We start from the raw sequence: 15412 nt of genomic DNA on the forward strand, positions 1-15412 counted from the left end.
CCTTATCATTCTAATTATACTTGGAGAACAGTACAAGTTATAAAGATCTCATTGTGCAATTTTCTCCAACCTCCTGTCACTTCATCCCTCTTCACTCCAAATATTCTCAACCCTGTTTGCAAACACCATCAGTCTATGTTCCTCCCTTAATGTCAGAAACAAAGTTTCACACCCACACAGAACCACAGGCAAAATTACAGATTTGTATATCCTAGTTTTTGTGTTTTAAAGAGACAGGATACGGACACAAAAGGAGTGGCCACACGAAGATATATAAGAATTCAAACGGCTTTTAAGACAACATGACCTGGTGGAAACATCAGTGGCTACAGATTACGTTAGTTATTAGAAGGATATGACAAAGTATGTGTCTGGAAACATATATAACAGAAATATATTCAAATTATAATCACAATGAAAACCAGCCACAAAATTAACTGACTCTTGTCACTGTCTATTAAGTTGTCAACATCAGAGTAGAAATGTTAACCCATGCAATTCCATTTAGTGGTGTGCACTGTGCATTAGTGTAAATTAGGCATGTGTGAGTCTTAAATTTTCAAGATAAAATAAAAAATAATCTTAAACTCAATTTGAATGCTGAGTACTCATTTTCAAACTTGGATAGTTATGACATAATTGCTTTTGCTCTGACTCAGTAGCATGCATGTTACATGAGACATCAGAATTTTAATGTCTCACCTTCTTTCTGCCCATGGTGAAAAAGTATATGGCTCTAGAATTTATTTTTAAATACAATCATTTATGAAATATTTTCACTGAAAAGCATTTGATACCTAGAGCACTGTGAAAATGTGGCAGATGTTGGTTTCATTACTGGAAAAAATTGGTCTGGTGGAGTAAACTCTTCATCTTCAACCGAGTTCTTGAAAATTTTCCACATTCTTGCTGCATTCTTGTTTTGAACTGAGAAAGTCATTCTCATAAATGCCTAATGTATGTCTTATCACAAGCTGTAAATTACATGTGTTAAATCTGGCTGAATGCAATATATTAATAGGATTACAGTAAACAGGAACAGTGGGACAGACAATGAAATCTTTGAACAGATGATGTGTGAGTTCAGTATTGATACATACAAGGTATATAATATTGTGATGTGTGAATCCATTGCATAGGTAGAGACTTCTAAACAAATGTCTCCTAAGCAGCGGAAACAGCTGTTTCCTACACAATGGATAGTCATTTTCATGACAACAGCTAGGGATACGAAGGGGGACCCAAAAATAACCAGAACCGACCTGTTGTGCGCGCATGCTTTGTAGTTACGAGTTGTGCTGCTAGATGCTAGCTGACGCCAGCTCACTAACAGTCGCGGGAGACCCCCAGCTAACACCACCTAGCAGCACAACTCGTAACTACGCGCAACAGGTCGGTTCCGGTTATTTTTGGGTCCCCCCTCATACACCATGAGCATATACACAGATATTGATAGTTTTATATGTGATAGACAGAAGTCTCACTAGGAGGGTATTTACCAAACCGGAGAGCTACATCATTTGATCATTCTGTGGTACAAAAACATACCACTAAAGATTCCTGTGTGACTTCCACTTAAAACTGTCAGAAATTAGTCGAACAGTTCTTCATCTTTAATCTACCCCATACATAAGCCAGTCAAATTCCCTGCCTTAAAGACTGCTGCTGTATCAACCTTGTGATGTTCCATGTGCTTACGTGTCAACACAGAAACAATGCTGAATGTATGAGCTGCAATTGTAAGGACTACCTCAGAAGAGATCTGTGCTTAGAACTGTCACAAGATGGCAGGCAACACATTTCTAGATATGTAACTGCCACATACCTGGATTTATATACAGAATATTTTTTTTAACTTCAGGGATTTATAAATATCATTGGAACAAAAATCTTGATGACAGTGTTGAGTGGCACTTCAGAATTGGGCTATTTAACATATTTCAGATAAGTTTTACTAGAAGAATATATTAGCAGTTATAATTCCAAAGATATATATGTATATTTACATATTTTCAATAACAACACCCTTATAATTTAAACCCCCATGTTAAGATCCAGCTGTCAGTGATAAGCATTTAAATTCCTAATCCTACATGATGAAGGTCAATCAAGGGGTAGGGGGACACAAAAGTAATTTATTTATGTACTTAGCCTGCACATATTAAATGAAAGATCATACAAGAAATTTATATATGTACACTGCAAGCAAGGTCATAGCAAATACTTTATAAAATCAAAATGTTCATGCCTGTAAACACAATGAGAGACTGTACAAAAGTTTGTACTTTCAAACATACTTCAAAATGCAGTGATGTCACAATACACACGTCTGACAAACAGGCATAAAAAATAACAGGCAGTAACTTACTGTTTCTCAACATCAGCACATTTCTGTTCAAAATACTGACGCAGTTCTTCCATTTCCTTGGTATGTTTAGTTTCCATTTCTTGACGCAATTCTGTGAGGCCAGAAATGTTTCCACATTTCACATTTGCTATGATATCACGCAATTTTGCCACTTCAACATCATGCTCATGGGCTAGCAAGTCCATTGCCAGTCTACACGTAGTGAGAGGTGCAAATATCAAATTATGTGGTCCAAAATGAAACAAAATTTTATTCTGTATACATGCAATACTGTATTTACTAGCATAATCCATGCATATACATGCCAGTTTTCATCACATAGTCCAATGTGTCCATGTGCTATTTCACAAACCTAAAAATAAAAGTATTTTACTTCAATAACCAGACTCATTCAAATGTCATAAAAGCAAAGGTTGAAAAAAAGGTTGATTCACAGATTATTTATAAGTGGATGTTGTTAAGTCCTATATTCCTATTCATATTTCATATTTTCTATATTCCTATTCATATTTCCAGAATCAGTTGCTAAGCAGCTGTAAGCTTATGAAATTTGGCACATGTGCAGTTCAGGGTTGTCTGTACTTGACAACTTTAATTATGGTGGCTTTCTCAGTGGTCTTTTAGAGAAAAATTATAAGAAATGTTTAGAAATACATGAGATAAGAGGTGTTCTGGGATGTGAGACCATATAATGTGGTAAAAGAAATCGATGTTTTGGATGAGCTGCTACTTCCATCTTCAAGGTAGAAAGATCTCATGAAAATACAGCTTACAGCTTCCCCTTCAAAGTGCTGTTATGGACATTTGAGGTTATTAAGCATAAAATGTTACAATAGTGATCACACATTGTGAGCTGTAAAGTGGTGCAAGGAAGTGACTGTGGTATATTTCAAAGGACTTCCCAAAAGAGAGTGAGGAAAACCACCAGATAACTTCAATCAAAACAGCAACTGTTCTGTCTGAGGTACAAAGTTTAAGACATTAGTTATTCAACTTGCCCCGAAGCGAAAGACTTTATTGATCTGCCTTGCACTATGTTAAACATTTCTGTTTTCCTGTCATATCTTGTGCAACTCTTTGATAATGTGGAAAAAAAATCTCTTCTGACTATTATGTCTATCCGTCCCCATAATACAGCAATTTCTTGACAAAATTAGCCTATTTACCAAATATGTCCATCATCGACTAACATGGTGCACGATCTTCCTACAAAACTGACACTCATTTTATAATGAAATCTCCTGTTCTTATGGAAAGTGAAGCTTCAATATCATGTTCACAGAGTACTGTCATTCCCCATTATAGAAAGCCAATCATCCTCTCCACACGTACACCACCTGCTTCCCTAAGATCAACTCCAATCTTGAGGAGTACAGTCTTGTGGGTTGTGACACTGTGTAGCTCAGAGATAAGTGTGATGTTTCAGTGGACATATCACCTCCATCTTGATGGTCAAAAATAAAGCAACTGAAGAAACCAGCAGAAGCAACTTGCGATCTGCTTCTGTTCTGGCATCTCACTTGACTTAGTATTTGACCCTAAAGATAGACATGACATGTTTCTCTGAAAAAACAACCTCTCACTCAACTGAATGGTGATATAACCTGGAAGACCATACTCTTTTTAGTCACCACCGTGAAAATCTCAAATCCAATTCTTTTATTGCAAACCCAAAATGAAAATTAAATAACTAAAAGAAATGAAGGTTTATTTTGTGTATATTTTTTAATATAAATAAATACTGATTCAGAAATTACTGTGAAACAATAATCAGCATATAAAATGAGCTAAAAAATTATACTTTTAAAAACAGATAACAGCTTTTGGGACATTTGATGATGCCTAATATGCCTGTGTTTTGCATCTCTTTCCCCTCACCTTATATGCATATGACATGTAAGGCAAGTATTGTGCAAGTAGATACAGTAACATGTTCATGCCAACATAAACCATTAAAAACAAACAGAAATATGTTAAAAAACTGCAATACATCAGATTTCCAGAGATATAAACCATACTGTAAAGCACTTAAGATTTAAAAATGCAAAAGCAAAATGAAAGATAAAAAGTGCCATAAATAAAATATGCATACATATTTAAAAGCATTATTTCCTTACTATGCTGCTGAAGTAAACATGATATTCATTCACATTCATGACATACTTGTGTTTATTTTCAAGTTCTTCCTTATCTGCAACCAGTTTGCTTATCTGATCTTGCAGACTTGCTACTGTTGTTCCCTCCTGGACAGTTTTCTTCATATGTTCAACTTTCTGTACAAGCTTGGCATGTTCAGCATCTAGCTGGAATTGTAGACTATGCAATGCTTGCATATGACGTTTTGCTACTTCTGTGTGTAAAACTGTTTAGAGAGAAACAAAATACAGATACAACTAAGTGAGTTACTCTTAGGTTATTTACTGATACTATTTCAGGCAACATTGCACTGAATGCATTGGGAAGATGAATTAGGAAAAGTAAGGAGATAAAGATTTGAAAATAAGTAGCTTTGGCCTATCCAAACAGTCACATGAATAAACTATGGGAAACCACGAAACATCTGTTAGGATAGCTAGTTATTCAGTCAAGATATGAAGGTAAATAGTCCAAAACACATGACACTATATTTGGCAGAATATCAGCCACCCTTGTGCAGAAGCTGAACCCTGAGAATTATTTGATATGGAAATGAATATATATATATATATATATAGTGCATTTATATTCTTACACACAGCTCAGAATAAGCAAGTTCCCCGTAGCTCTGTGCAGTTACACACATGGTTTAAAACATGTTAATTTAATGCTGGGGGTTGCAGAGGGGATGTAATAACATCAAAAAATATGTTGTGATGCATTTCCATTAGGACTCCACTAGCTGGAAACACTGTTTTGAATCACTCCATATTAACATATAATTTAATCAAAATTAAAGCATCACCTCTTGGTCATAACACAGAACAAGCACCGTTATCAGATCAACGCAATCCAATGACACTTACTCTTCTCTAAGAACCACATCTAAGCCCCACCCTGATTTTAAAAGCATCAGTTTTGGAAAAAAGTGTGGCTTATAATATTCATGCAAACACAGTACGAGGGGCGTTCAAGTTCTAAGGTCTCCGATTTTTTTTCTCAGGACTGGGAGCAGACAGACACATGCGGTTTTGTTTAAAATACGTGTGCACTCTGTGAATGCATGACAGAGATGGCAGAACTCCACGGCACACAGAACTCTAGTGGTAGCGGCGAGTGTGAGGAGTGTTTTTGATACTTAAAATGGCGACGTTTTCGTTACAAGAACAGCGAGTAATCATTCGTTTTCTCCACTTGCGTGGTGCGACACCCATTGAAATTCATCGCCAGTTGAGTGAGACATGTGGTGATGGTGTCATGAATGTGAAAAATGTGCGTTCGTGGGCGCGACAGTTCAAAGAAGGCCGAACGTCGTGTGACAACGAACCAAAACAATCTCGGCCTCGCACCAGCCGGTCTGACAACATGGTCGAGCGAGTTGAGAAAGTTGTTTTGGAGGATCGCCGATTGAGTGTGGAAAACATCGCCCCCAAAGTTGGCATTTCCGTGGGATCTGCGCACAAAATCCTGCATGAAGACCTGCGAATGCGGAAAGTGTCCTCCAGGTGGGTTCCACGAATTTTGGCGGATGACCACAAGGCTGCACGCATGGCAATGATGAAGGCATGAATGGGACTTTCTTTTCATCAACTGTGACAATGGATGAGACATGGATGCCGTTTTTCAATCCGCTATTGCATCAGCAATTTTCCAGTGGTCAAAACAGACTCCTACAGAAGCGTTCGCAGCGGCCATGGAATCATGGCGTCGATGTTGTGAAAAATGTGTACGGCTGCAGGGAGATTACGTTGAAAAGTGACAGAAGTTTCAAATTTTTTGTATGATTATTGTGTGAGAAAAAAAAATTGGAGACCTTAGAACTTGAACGTACAACGTATATCCCACTCCAAGATCTGTGTCAACAATCAATAAATACCAAGGCCAATGAAGTACATAATATCAGACAGAAGGGACTTTAAAAATATTATACCTTTCCATTCTTGTTTCACAAACAAATGGCATCTGACTGTATGATTGTTGATTCTACACAGTACAAAGCTTTACTTAGTTATTTTATTTTTATGACAGATGAAGTATTATTAATGAAATATATATGAGGTTTATTCAAATGATACCCATTCACAGTGCCACTTGTAGAAATGGTTAGTCGCATGTGATGACATGGCTGTGAACACCAGCATTCAATCATGAGCTGTATGACATAGTGCATGCATTTGAGAAAATAGGAACGGTGTGAGGGGCAGAATCAGTTCAAACAGGTCCAATAAGCTGTCATTCAGCTCTTTGATGCAGAAGGTTATCTACTAACATTAATGTAGAACACTCCAAGACCTTCACCCTGCCATGTTCATAAGGGGTGCCACCATGCTGCATCCATAAAGCCCACTTCCTCACAACCCACACTGTCCAGGAGACATTATGTTCCATGCACCAGAAGGTGTTGGATCATCCCTATACAGTACAGACCTGTCAATGTGTTCAAATCCCTCAAGAACAAACTAAAGAGGTGTTTGTTTGGGTAGGATATCAAGACCATGGTGGTGAAGTGGTTCCAGTAGCAGCAGAGGGGATCCACCACCCAGTGCATCAACAAGCTACCTATCTCAGCATACATGTGGACTGTTTAATGACCTCTGCATCTCTGAGCAGAACAACTCCTAAATGGGTTTCATTTGAACAAGCCTCAGAAATACACACTCAAGTGTGTCTACAGAATACAGTGATTAAATAAAAAGTGACTGCCATAGCAGAGAGCAAAACTGGCATGACAGTGAAGACGGACATCTGGATCTCTATTCTATACAGTGTACCCTAAATCATTAAATGAATTACAATCTAATAAGATGAATGCCTACTTTTCACTGAATCCATCAGACACAAAGGAAATTAGGTTTCCAGTTAACTGGGTCTCAGCATGTTTGAAAAATTGACTGCTATGTAATCAGGCAGGAAACATTTAACCTTTATCCTACGGGCATTTAAATTCTGGGAAGGGCAGCGGTACGGAATTAATTTAAATACCCGCGATTAGAAATCCATAAAAACTGTAGTCACTTACTAAATTTGCTCCTATTTCTGCAATTTCTGTGATAAACGAAGGAAATAAACGCTCTTTTTTTCTCGAAAGAATATAGAATCAGATACTGTAATTTACAGATTGTATAAAACATGTTAAAATTTTTACACTGACTCCAAATAAGAAATTCCCCAGTTTTTTAGTTTCTCTACAAGAATTCATAGAGTTCTCGGTAAGTATGAATGCAGGCTGGTGGGTGACATCACTTGACAGCTATGGCAACACAGCGGATGTTGTGTCTAAAGCTTCTCAGTGTCTAAATCACGTAGTTCTTTCGGTANTCTGGAATGGAGACGGTGGACGTGTGATATAAACTCATGTGTTGTATATAGAACTCTGCTAAACAATATGTGTCCTGTTCTTACAGAGTTCAAGGCTAGCATTCTTTATGCATGAGTTGCCGTACCGACACACAGCGTGCATCGTGGCTGGAAGCGTTCAGTCGAGTGTAAAATTTCAAACTTCGATCGTAACATGTGGTAGTGTCATTTGGAATATTCTGACATATTTCAGCTCATCAATGACTTCGATTAAGATTGCAGTACCGACAATTCTGAGAGTGACGTTGAAGGTAGCGAATCATAAAGTGATTTCGAAGAATACCCATCATCTTTGTCGGCAACCTGGGGGCCACCACACCAGCATGGCACGAGGAGTGTGAATAATTATTCAGGTGGAGCTGTGGGCAAACTGTGGCAAACAGTTATAGCATCTGTTGTCGAACCTGGAAATGGACAAATAAGCTATTTTTCCATCTCCTTGATCTGAACAGTTACATCCTGTTGTCACACAGAGAATTTCGTCTCGCTCTTGTGCGGAACATGCTGGAAGGGGTCCACCTCGCCATCAACGGCCAGGGGTCGAACCCCTGCCGTTTTATGGGAGATATCTCGATTATAGAAGGCCAAACCACATCACTGGCTGACTTCCTCTACTTCGCAATTGAGGTGTCGTGTGTGCTTTTCGCGTGGGAAACGAAAGACCGTCCGGACAAAGTGCGTGAAGTGCGAAATCGGACTCTGCATTTCCGGATTTTTTTGAGAATTCCACACGAAGCCAACATTCCGGCAGATGATGCAGGTGGGAAGACAGACACTCCATGCAGATGGTGGCCAAAAATTATATAAGTAGGACATTATTTTCTACCTTAAAATGTATTTCAAATAACGTCCGCACGCGCGGACTGTGCAACCCCATATGGGGTCATTCATACCGCCGACTAAACTTGTGCGACCCCATACAGGGTCTTTAGTCGTTTAAAGGTTAAATGCAAGTTTCTTGCTTCTGCCAAAAGGAGAGAGTTTCTGACCACAAGAAATTGTATATTGTAATGGACAATGGGAAGAAAAGAAACACTGAGCTAGATAAAAAGAAGACGTTGCAAGTATAGCCTCGGAAGGAAAGGACTGGTGATGTACTGTTAGGCTATTTGGGATAAACAGCCTTATGAAGGGAGCAGCGTGACATGTCAAACCGTTGTCGGGCAATGGGATGTGGAGTGAGTTACCATGAAGACAGACTCTTGATAAACGGTCAGTTGCCAAGTTACGCAAGAGTGGAAATGAGGTTACACAACAGTAAGGAAAGCAGTGTTTCTCAGTGACGTGCTGAGCCTAGACGAAGCGCGCTGGTTGCTACACAGCAATAAACAACTCTCGGCACCACTGCTTGATGGTGTCACAACAGTGAAACAGGATGCATTTTCTACTGTCTGACTGAGGGTTTATAAGAGAGACTGGAATACCTAAGGTGTCAGCCCTGCGAATTGCAGGAGGCGATGAAAATGGAGGTGTCAAATCTGAGACAGTAAAGTATGGTCGCAAATACCAAGGGACTTGGACCTGAGAAAGACTGCGCTGCCAAGGGCCAGCAGCATATACAAAAGACAGACTCGTCCTCTCATCAGAGAGAGCGGCCCACAGAAACAAGACCGTAACTGTCAAACGGTAATAAATATCTGGTCATGAGCCGCATATGAGGCTCAGAACCAAGACTTACTGACTGACTGACCGTCAGTCACAATGTGACTTTGACTCTGACCAAGGTGTCAGTTGAAATGTAGCAGCTGCCGAAGACAGTGTCAGTTAGTATTCCGAGTATTTGGCAAGTATTTGGAGTGAGTGCAAGACAGTAGCAGGAAGAAGAAGAATGGAACGTGTGTTAAACTGAAAACAGCGTGAAGAGATTAGTGTGTAGGGTTTGTAAATTGTGTAAACCCACAACAGTGTTATAATCAATTGTAGTTACGACTTGTAGGTTGTTAATAAAACCAATTAACAATCCCAACAGCGTCTTCAGTAGACAAAACATATTACAATATATAAATTAATATGGGTTAATCTACGTTAATATGTCAAATAAGGAGGATATATCTAATTAACACCAGTACTTTATGTAACACTTTTACCATAACTCAAATTAATCTTGGCACTGTAACGGTAAACTAATATCGGGAAAAAGTTAAATAGTTCCGTCCAGTGTAACTGGTTAATATGGGGAAACATGGTAAGACAGAGATATTAAACAAGATAAAAAGAGAAAAAATTAAGCACTTCAACAAAATAAAGAGCCCAAATATATGTAGATGACACAGGGCAGCATCACATTCTTTATACACACTGCAAACTTTCTTACTGCGTAGTCCATTAAAAAATTTTATAATGTACCACATTTATTTGCATAATTGTAAAAATGTTATCCAAATAATTGTGACTGAAAGCTGTCATGCATAAAATATATGAATACTACTTTTCAGGGTAGAATTTTACATTTGAATGCAATAATACAACACTTTACAGACTGTACACCCACAGACTTTGCCACACGATTCCTTGATTAACACTGAGACAAAAATATTCCTTGATAATATTAAAATAAATGCATAATCTCTGTGGAAAAAGTGATTAAAGTTCTCCAAACTCTGTGGTAATATTTGACTTACCATCAAACACTTTGTGAATGTGTGTGCACATTTGCATGTGCGTGTGTATGAAAATTGTGTGCTGGTCAAAATGTCAGCTATGGTAAAGCATAATGTATAATTTTCTTTCTAAGTTTCTTGTCCACAAGTAGAAGTGTGTAAATTATGCAAGAAAATATAATAAATAAAGTAAGTCATCCTGTCTTCTACCACAGCTAAGAGCACTGACTCTGAAGACCTCTCTCCTTCCTCTGACATCTACTTTACATCCATGTACGAACTAAATAAATACCAAGCTTCATTCATAATTCATGCTGTAGAATCTCGTCTTTTCCATCTCCTGTAATTCATGAAAAATTATCCGACAGTACCTTTTGGTGGGGGTATACAAATATTTTATGACAGAGCAACTTACTATTGCTTTATAAAGATGGAGTGGTTTGACAATACTATTCCAACTTTCACAGCAAATGGCTAACAACCTGACACAACAAACACATCAGTTGCCTAAGCTTACCTTCAGCCTGTGTAAGTAACAGCTCCTTGCACTCAAGAAGCCTCTTGATGTCAGTGTGACTTACAGGTGCTTTTGCTGGCATGTCAGGACCTGTTTCCTGAGATGCTGACTCATCTTGCTGCCACAGGTCATAAATCTGCTTGTTCAGAGCTTCCAGCTGCTCCTGACAGTCACTGTACCAGGTTTGAACCCATCCCTGCAACATATCAAAGCTGACATACTTGCACTTTTATATTGCCTACACTGCAGCTGACAGAGACTGTTTTCATTCTGTAACACAAGGTGCTTTACCTGCCAACTTCTCTATAAAATTACAGACAAACACATTCTGTAATTCTGTGCAAACCGAATCTAACCACGAGTCACGAGATTATCACAACGGTGTGGAGTCTTCTGGGCTGCGCTATGTCAAAAAATTGCCAACATCAAAGATAACCAAATATGATTATGAATGATGAATGGCAGGGATTTTAAAAGAGGCCTATTTTAAGGCACTATTCCAGAATTTGTCAAAAGTCCGTGAGGATAGCCGGTAAACTGACCACAATCTGAACTGGGTACCTCCAGCATACAAACTCAAAAGGATTACTAAACCAATAAATTGCTCAGTCAATATACTTGTTACTTTAAAATGTTAAAGAGTTGGATTTGCCAAGTTGAAACACCCTGGCATCACATGAAACAAGAAGCGCAATTTCTTCAAAAAATATGGTCAGGCATAAATGGAACTGTCTTGGAACTGTAATTAAGTAATACTGCTAGTGATAAACCTGAAATAAGTGATTAATATGTTTTATATTTTTCAGCCTCTTTTCTTACTTTATAAGGAAAAGATGCTTGTGGTACTATGTGTATGCACATATCAGTCCCCTGTATTAACTTTCAAACCAATCAATGGACTGTCATGAGTCAGTAGGGACACCATGCCATCAGAGGACAATCCCCCATGTACATTTTATCTGCAATACCAACATCAAACTGGCATGTCAGCTTCTACTTGCACTACTTAACATATGACCCCAATATTCTGTGTGGTAATGGTCTTCAAAAAATAAGAAACTTTTCTAGAATCTTTTGTGCTATTTAAGACAATGTGGCAGATATGCACAGTACCCATTTAACTTTCTGCTTGAATGGTGATATTTAATTAATCACCACAACCATTGGGAACTGAGACTTCTTTCCCCTTTAATTCCTTGACTTATGATCCATGACTGCATATGTGTTTGCTCTACTAGTTGTTGTGGGTTATTTGCTGAGCCAGTACACTTCCCTGCTGTGATGTAACAGTAGAGGAGCTGTGCTAGGCAACAGGCCAGTAAACACTTCCCCACTGTGACATAACAGTACATGTGCTGCTGGAGGGGACGTTTCCCACTTGTCTGATTTGAAGTATAACAAGCAGAGCTGAGGACCGAGCAGGGCAGTGGTGCGGACAGAAGCCAGTAGAAGGCAGTGGTGTCGACAGAAACCGGTGGTTAGCCAGCACAGAGACATGGACAGTTCTACAGTCTAGTGAGAGTTGTTAACATGTAAGGAGAGACTGTGAAACAACTTGTTTAACATTTGTGTTATAGTTACGTTGAACTGTAGTTACAGCATTGCGTAATAAAGTGACGTTGCAAGAATACGTCCCTCGAGGTCTTATTTCACAACAACAACAACTATAGAAATGAAATTTTGTACAGATATAGTTACAAAAATAACTAAACATTCTGTGTGAAAAATTTATCTATGTTAAAAACCACAAACACTGCAATAATAAGAATCTCTGATGTTATGTCAGACAAACCTCACATAATGGAAATCTAAGCTATTCAGAATTATGCATAGAAACAGATCACTCAGTTCTAGTCATCAGGTCACAGTTTCCTTCTTGCTCTTCTAGGTAGAGGGAGACTCATAAAGCAAAATAAGCATCATAAGTTACTGCAATAACTCAGGGTTGTTACTTTATCTCATAAAAAATTGGTACTGTGGGACCAAAAGACTGAGATATTTCATCCATCAATCTGCATAAAATGGAAGTGATGTTCAAAGAGGAAGAGAAAGAACTTAAGCATTCCTTGATAGTCTCCAGGGACTATAATCTGTAAGAAATTATCTAACAAGGTTTAAGACTCAAAATGATGTAATTCCTGTCTGTAGTAATATCAAAAACAGAACTTTAATGAGAGTTAAGGAAAGGAAACATAAACAAAACCCATTTTACAACTGGCCGAAAAAAACACTGCAGTAACAAGAAGGAAATCATGACAGAATTTTGTAAACCTTCCCAACAATGTAAGCAGTGCCAGAATAAAAACTGTCTAAGCCAATGACTGTAATCAGGAGACACAAATTAAGACAATGTAAGGAGGTCAAAACAACTATCTGAAAGGAGCAAGGATGTCCATCATAATTATGTTAGTAATGTCTTGGAACCGAACAATTTATATTGTCACCCTGCTTTAACTTAAGCCCACACATGACAATAATTTGGGCAATGGATATCCATAATTTCCTTTCAGGCTACAAGCCCCACTTGTCCCAACTTTTCCATAAGATTAGTCCTGTAACTTCAAAGGCCAGAGCACTCTAACCTTAAGAGTTGAAGTATATTCCATACACATTTCTTGTTTCAGCTGCTGCACACTACTTCGACTTGAGCTGCCATCATGTGATTGCTTCAGGAGGGAAATTTCTAGTTTTAGGCCTTTTGTTACTTCATTCAGTTCATCACTATGCTTCTTACTTAAGTCCTACAACATAAAGAAAATACCATGGATTTCCAACATGCGATTCCTTCTAGGTCATATTTTCTTCTTTTTATTATGATTTATTTCAAGATGTTTTCAGTATCACCAGACTACACAGCACTGAATAGTAGGATGACAGATGAAGGATCTCGAAGGAAGCAGTCATGACCAGAAGAACAAATCCTGCATGTTCTGTTACCATGGTTTGTGCAAATATAAATTCACCGCCATTATGGTCCAAATGCTCTTTTTATGGGTAAAGAATGAAGAAATACAGGGAGATCGAGAAGTCGTGCACATCACAATACGCAATTATATTTTGCTGGTTTAATGCACCAACTACAAGACATACAGCACTTACTAATAATGTTTATAACCTTACATTTTAGAAATGCAAAATTAAATCATGTCTTTAAAACATAAGCTCGAAATGGCTTCCCTGTTCAGCAATGCATGTGCATCGCTGTCGCAATGTTCCTCTTGAGGTCATCCAGTGTATGCAGATTGTTCTTATAGACAATTCCTTTCAGGCACCCCCCAAAAGAAAAAATCTGCGGGTGACAAATCGGGCTAATGCGGGGACCACAATCCTTTCAAAATGAGACGGTCACCAAAAAACTCGTGCAGGAACTGCATGGTTTCATTAGATGTGTGACATACGGCACCGTCTTGCTGCAACCAACACTCACATTCATCAACTTCATGAAGCACAATAAACTGTGTAATGATGTCTTGGTACACTGGACTGTTCACTGCTGTTTCAAAGAAAATTGGGTTCACTATTTGACGACGTGATACAGCACACCACATGCCAATTTTCTGACAGTGCAAGGGCTTTTCATGTAACACATGTGGGTTTTCAGATGACCAAATCCTATTGTTTTGACTGTTCACGTAGCCACTAAGGTGAAACCATGCATTGTCAGTGAAAAAACCCTGATCAAACTCTTCAATTCCGTGCTTGCCAACAAATGTCCAAAACCATCTACAGTACACTAAGCATTTTTCTTTATCCAGGTCCTTCAGTTCCTGCACACAGTGAACACTATATGCACGAAGGTGTAACTTCTTCATCACTTTCTGAGCAGTTCTGTATGAAATTCCTGATTGGGCTGATAGTCTCCTTAGGCTTTTTGAAGGGGAACGCTGCAACATTTTCTCCACGTCAGCCAGTTTAGCCTCAGTCGAAAGGGCCGGTCTCCCAGATTTCTTCCTATCTCAAACTGATCCATATTCCCGAAATCGGTTGATTATTCTCGTTATCGTCGGAGTGTTAGGAACTGCACAACCCAGATATTCCCGACGAAACTTGTCTGCGACACATGCATAAGAATGACTGGCAAAATAATGTTCCACCATGAAAACTCGTTCTTCGGAAAACGACATGTCTGTCACGCAATAAACAAAGCTATACTGCAGTCAGCGTATGACCGATACACAACAGACCGTGTTTCTACTCATTAGTACTCCTGCAGTACCATCTAGCGGTAGGAGATATAATTATATTAACTGCAATACAATTTATAACAACTTTTAGTTTGATGTGTGTGACTTTTCGATCTCCTTGTATATTCACTTTGACTCACTAAATCACTGCAAGAAGGAAGTTAAGGACTATAATAAATCTTCAAGGAATGCATCCTGTTGTGTTCTTCTACGAGGGGGTACCCAAAAGAAACTGAACTTATTTTTTTTT

At 38.5% G+C, this 15412-nt stretch overlaps 1 protein-coding gene across 14 annotated transcripts in view; it reads right to left on the reverse strand.

The window, feature by feature from the left end:
* Positions 1 to 15412, reverse strand: part of LOC111870311 (A-kinase anchor protein 9) — a 193618-nt gene that overhangs the window by 125362 nt on the left and 52844 nt on the right. For 13 of the 14 annotated variants that reach the window (XM_033753790.1, XM_033753802.1, XM_033753797.1 and 10 more), the window contains exons 17-20: positions 13561 to 13719; positions 10979 to 11174; positions 4532 to 4730; positions 2369 to 2560 (exon numbers count right to left, since the gene is read on the reverse strand). In XM_033753790.1, coding sequence (XP_033609681.1) covers positions 2369 to 2560; positions 4532 to 4730; positions 10979 to 11174; positions 13561 to 13719 — 746 coding nt within the window. The remainder of the gene's footprint in view (positions 1 to 2368; positions 2561 to 4531; positions 4731 to 10978; positions 11175 to 13560; positions 13720 to 15412) is intronic. The other variant, XM_033753798.1, reaches the window with a different exon arrangement.

The sequence above is a fragment of the Cryptotermes secundus genome, unplaced genomic scaffold (assembly GCF_002891405.2).
Source record: "Cryptotermes secundus unplaced genomic scaffold, Csec_1.0 scaffold391, whole genome shotgun sequence".
Lineage (NCBI taxonomy): Eukaryota > Metazoa > Arthropoda > Insecta > Blattodea > Kalotermitidae > Cryptotermes > Cryptotermes secundus.